Genomic DNA, 6,000 nt, shown 5'->3' with positions numbered 1-6,000 from the left:
TCCCACAGGAGCAGGGCCATTTCCAGCAGAAAGAGTAGAAAAGCAGCTACCTCCAAAGAACGTGATAGACCAACCTGCCCATGTCACACCTTATACTTACCTTTTCATACCTCTGCGTCTCTAAAACTGGCCGGGTTCAGGCTATGCCCAATACTCTCTGACAAACTCTTCTGATAGTCTTTCTGCTATGATAAAGCAGTTCATTAAAACCACAAGAAAACACACTTCAAAACCTGTTTCAGTTTCTACTTAGCAGGTTCAAAAAGGTTGCTCCAATACACCAGTTGTTGAACGGGAAACTGGAAGCGTACAGCCGAGCTTTAGACCTGCCAGTACTCCTGGGCAGGAGTCAGATGGGACCGGAAGGGCAGGAATTTTGTGGGAGGGCTTGGGAGTTGAGATAAGGTCACAAACCCCACCACACTCGTATTCAAAACTTGGAAACAGGAGAGGGAGACAGCTGAGGGCTTTAGGATCGGATCACAGCCTGCAGTCGCTGGCAGGATTTCACAGGGCTCGAGGAGTGAAAGGGGGGAAAAGAACCGATCGGGACAGAGCCACTTTCCGCACAGGCAGGGGGAACTGCTAATGAAGGACAACGGGAACTAAAAGGAATGATTAAGAGCTCCAATATTTTATTGGCGAGTTCGACATCTGCTTAAACAATACGTACATTTGAAACTTGACATCCAGTAGCTCTTGAATACAAACCATCGCAGTACCTCAGCAAATTCACAGGGCTGAAGGAAAAGCCATTTGAACGCTGCAGGCTCCCAGGAGCAGGGCAGACAGCAGTAGGCAAGCAGGTTAGCTGGGAGGAATGGGAGGGAGATGGAGGAAAGCGCGAGATATCCAGCTCTAGGCATCTGCCTTCCCTAGCTCAAATTAACCAGCTAATTTCCCCAGGCGCTCTCTATAGAAACAAACTTCTCCAGAGGGTGATTCACTGCACAATGTTATCCTGCTGCTCTACAGAGCTCCCGTGAATTTATTCCCCGTTTCTTAGAGGAATACTGCTCTTGCCAGCAACTGCAGAGCGCGCCCGGGGAGATGTGGTGGCTAATTTTGATGCCTATAGATGGGGAGCGTGAATCTCCCTTCCCTTTGCCCTCCCCCCCCAGCTACCCATTGTGAAATAGTGTGTAAACAAGTGGTATTCACCCCATATTCACAGCTGAGGAGTTTGTCAAGAAACAGGACCACTCATGTGCTGTCATACATAGCGGATAGATATACACAGCAGATTCTAGTTTCATTCTGATCCCAGATGGACTTGTTGCATTTTGCCACAAACCCACTTTTTCCCCTCATACAGCAGCAGATGTGCCCGGGCGATGTCCATCACAGTGGTAAAGAAGTCCCTGTGAACGCTCAGGAAGGTGTCCATTTGGGTGGACAAGTGCATGATCTGCCTGCACAAATCTGCTGCCAACCCACAGGGATTTCAACCCATTGAAGTCAATAGTAGGGTTTTCACTGATTTTAACAGATAGAGTAGATTTAAACAAAGTTCACACGCAGAATTCATTCACATATCAAGCTCTAGTTACTCCTAAAATCTGACTGATTTGGGAAAAAATACACAGTCTTTCCTTCCCTGTTTCCAACTAACTGAACTGTATCCACCTACTGAATGAACGTGATTTACCCAAAGGACGACTTTTTCCATCAATATTGACTGGCTGTAGTTATGTATACATTCACAACATATATGCTCCCTTATTAAAAAATTGCCCAAGTGATAACGTGGAAAAGAAATGATGAGTTTGTGTTTGAAAGAACAACTGCACAGACTGAAGTGTGCTGCTATATCAATATAGCACCAACAGATGCTTTAATAGAAAGTCAAAGGCAAACAGAGGAATTGTTAATAGTTTTGTGCGCTGTTTGGGCTTCTCCTACAACTAAAATGCTTCTTTAGGGAAGTGATAATGTCTTCATACGTGACCCTGGGACTACTGTAAAACACTAAAGACCCACCCCCACAGGTGTTATATGCCATAACCGCATGGCTATATTTGCAAATTGCTCCATTTTCTACAGTTCCATTCTAATTTTATCACTATTTCTAAGGAATTTCACTGTTTCCAGGAGCGCATTAGTTATTTTTTTCTTAAAGGCAGGATATATATTATTTTCAGCAGTGATCTATTCACATGCTGAATTAGATACAGAACACAAATGAAAGACAATAATATGCTGCTTCCAGTACAAAAAAAGAAAAATATTTAGATTCAGTAGAAAGCAGGCAGGTGATGCGTTAGTTTAATGTACTGTTCTCATCTCTGCTGGAAAAAGATTTCTATGTTGGCACAGAGCACCAGAGAAATTAAGTGAGTGAACTCAACATGGCATCTATCAAGAGACAAGATATTTCTTCTGTTCTGGTTTGATACCAATATAGATTCTATTTGAAGGTAGATGATTTCCAATGTGAAAAAAAACAACCAACAAAACCAACGAAAATCCCCAAACAGGCAAAACAACTAATTAGAGCACACAAAACAATTCAGGGCGTCTGGAAGAAAAGGTCAGGACTGTGGTGGCACAAGTTCTGGAGTTCAAGTAAAGAGGTGCAAAACTCACCTAGAACTTCGTTCTAGCTAATGCTTCTTTCTAGATAATACTACATAAATATAACTAAATGAGACACATGTCATTTTCAGACGTATCTAGAGGGAAAAACGCCCAAAATCTCAGGAGGGAAAAAATCCTATCTAGTATGCGCAGTCCTCCAGGATCTGCTCTCAGGGACATTTCCAACTGAATCACAGGAAAGCTTGTTGCTGCTACGTTCCTATCTGCCTGGAAGGACGGCAATGCATCAGAGCAGGGTAATGTCGCTTTGTTCTGGCACAAACCAGAAGGCACGGGGTATAGCCCAGCCTCTCCAGCCCAGGAATCACTACTAGTCAAAAAGAAGGTAATGAAACAGAAATAGCAACTGCTTGACGGCAACAGTGAGCTCTAGCCCTACAGCTTTCCCGTCTGCCATGTTCCTCCTTCTCTAAAAGCAGTCTCAGGAACAGATTTTCTCTGGCTGTTCACAGTGCTGTTGGATCACCTCGGCAAGGTCAAGACACCGCAAAATTCGCCATTTCTCAGCAGCCAGCTCCTCCTTGGATACCTGGCCCAGCAGTTTTTTGGCAAAGAGGTTCTGATCCTGCATGAAAAGGCCCACAGCAGACCTTGGGGCTTGAGGGAAGTTCTCCAGGCAACCACTTGTGAAACAGAAGTTGATTTTCTTTTCACGTCTCATCCCTGGTCCCCTTTCTTCAATCCACGTCAGAGGTCTAGTGTGGAGGAGCAGAGAAAAAGAAGAGTATTTTTTAAAAAATGGACACAACAGTTCTAGTTTATACTTTTTTTCCTCAGTGTTTACAGAAAATGCCCTGATAAATGCACCATTTTTAAATTTCAGTCATTGCATATTCAGGAAACATGTTCTGACCAACATGCCTTGTGGTTATGGAGTTGAACAGCAGGCAATAGTCTTAACTATGCCACTGCTTTGTACCATGACTTTCGGCACACCATCTAAGCCCTCTCCAGCTTTGTTTTCCCTATGTCCAAAGTGAAGTCAGCAACGTCTAGCCATCTCACAGGGAAGAGAGTTTAATCTGTTTGTTTGTGGACTTGGATGAAAAGTGCAGTTAAATATCCAGATATTTGGTGCATGATTCAATCACAGCTGAACTCGCAAGGCCCTCAACGTCTAGTCATTCCTCCAGCAAGAATTAATTTACGTCATTCATGTAACATAATGATGACCCAGGTGCTACTGTGCAAGCTAAACACCACTCCTTTAGGATGAGCTGGACAGACGGCAAGTTCACTCATGCATACGCTAGCGTCCGTACTCTCTGAACTTTTCAAATACGTTTCTTTCTCTTCACTGGGAGCACTGAGTGGATCCTAGAGATTACACCAGAAGATGTCAATTTTACCTGTTTCAGCTACATAGACTCTTAGGCAGATCTTTCTTTATCAGAGCAAAGTCCTGTCTTATGCCAATGTGATAGCCACAGTCTCCAGGCCAAGCATTGGTGGTGTTGGCTACTGACTGGCGTAACTCACAGGTCCTCGCACTTTCCTCCCCAGCTTCCCAGTTTGGCTGAGGAAAGAGGAGCCACGAGACATGCTGCACTGCTTCAGGGGTCTCAGGCCCAACGCCGCAAATGCTTGCAGAGGCTTTGACGAATGGTCCTCAACACCAGCCACAGCCACGATCCTCCCTTCCTGCTCTTTTGTCAACTGCCTAAACCGTGCCATTACCTTTCTGCAGCTCATTCATCAGCACTCACTACTGCCTGTGTTTAGAGGATGCACATTATTTTTCTTACTTGGTTATTGATGGCCCTTCCACAGTCCTTTATGGCCCACTTTAGTCTGCCACTCACAAATTATGAGGGCATCAATAGCATGGAAGAATAAATTCTGCCTCCAAGTACTGCCCATTAAATCTTCAATATCATTAGATCCGGAAAGAAAGTCCTTGTCAGTCTACCCTGAACACATTCTGCAGAGCACTCAGCTTAATGATTCCACACCTCTCATCTTTTATGCTTTAGGATCCAGTTTCTATATTCACATCATTGTATCAATTATTCTTTGCTCACCTGTATGGGCACACACACCCCCTACAAATTAAGCATGGCCAGATGAACCTGACTGAACAGAATAAAACAACTGGAGAAAAAAACCAATAACAAAAAGGACCCAAATCACAGCCTGCAAAAATGCACCAAAAAATCCTTAGAGGACTAATAAATGCAAAGACACCATGCGTTTCAGGAAGTCCCAAGGCTACGTGTCACTGTAGGCCAGAAGGGTGCTTGAGGGCCATATCACTCGGTGTTTTCTGTGTTGTCATCCTCCTTCCCCGAGGTGCCGACTGTTGACCTTGGTCAGAGGCAGGCTGCTGAGCAAGCTGGGTTTTGCTCTGACTCAAAAGAGACAGTTTTATGTTCTTATGACAGCAAACAGCCAAAGCGGGTTCAGATCACTGTTATTCAAAGCTGCTTTATCTCAGGTAGGCAGTATGAAGAAACCATTGGGCAGGCGTAGGCAAAGATCTCCACCATGTAATAGTGGGGAGTCCACAACGTGATCCAAAACGAACAGTGTCAATGTAGGGTCACCTCCCTTGGGTGATCCAGAGCAGATGCACACCAATGATCAGGCTCAAGCGTAATGCCTTCTTCTGCTCTAGCCTGGGGAAGCCACTGAACCAAGAAGCACAATCACGCAGAGCAGGCAGAATTTAGTCAGAGTGATTAAAATGACTGATTTAGATCAGTGAGCAGGAAAATGTTGGGTTTACTAATAAATTTATCTTCTTCTGTAACTGGATTTTTATTTTCCCAAAGAGAGGTTGATTCTACTTGATTGGTAACCAAACCGTATTCATTTTTAATTAACAACAACTTCTACACTAAAATTAGTCCCTTTTTTGCTATAAAGATATGTATGCTGCGAGTTTGCACATTATTTAAGCAATTTTGTAGCTTAAGAAACAAGTTTGTATTTTATGTCAGAAATTTGTGAAGGGCTGCTGTTTTATTAATAGATAATTTAGCCATCTTCATTAAAGATTTGTATCAAAGTATTACCTGGCTATGGATGTAGTTGGTTATTTAGAAGTGTTAATAGTGTTACGCAGAAGCAACAAATCCAGCATTTTTCATAGCTGAATAAAGCCACATTAAATATGTTGGATGGAAAGAAGAAAAGGAAAGTTTAACCACACACTCACAAACCACTTTTATACTGACTTTTTACAGAGCAAGCACTATCTGCAGTGAAGAAACCACCCTGACTTTCTACGGTCATTCTGTCTTTCCAGACTTCAGACTGGTAGAGCTCTCCTAGCGACATTTTATTCAGAGATTGGAAGAGACTTTCTGCTTTTCTGATTCCCTGTTCCCTCAAATAATGAGTGGCCCTAGTTGGACAGTGCTAGCTCAATAAACCAAAATGAAGTGAACACTCTTTGTACCT

The 6,000-nt window shown here is 43.4% G+C and overlaps 1 protein-coding gene across 1 annotated transcript in view; it reads right to left on the bottom strand.

Moving 5' to 3' along the window:
* Positions 1-2,966: 2,966 nt before the first annotated feature.
* BLVRA (biliverdin reductase A) overlaps positions 2,967-6,000 on the bottom strand; it is a 29,121-nt gene continuing 26,087 nt past the window's right edge. The window contains exon 7 of the mRNA XM_009817152.2: positions 2,967-3,293. Coding sequence (XP_009815454.1) covers positions 3,020-3,293 — 274 coding nt within the window. The 3' untranslated portion in view covers positions 2,967-3,019. The remainder of the gene's footprint in view (positions 3,294-6,000) is intronic.

This window comes from Gavia stellata, chromosome 6 (assembly GCF_030936135.1).
Source record: "Gavia stellata isolate bGavSte3 chromosome 6, bGavSte3.hap2, whole genome shotgun sequence".
Taxonomy (NCBI): domain Eukaryota; kingdom Metazoa; phylum Chordata; class Aves; order Gaviiformes; family Gaviidae; genus Gavia; species Gavia stellata.
This window is presented reverse-complemented; position numbering and strand designations above follow the sequence as displayed.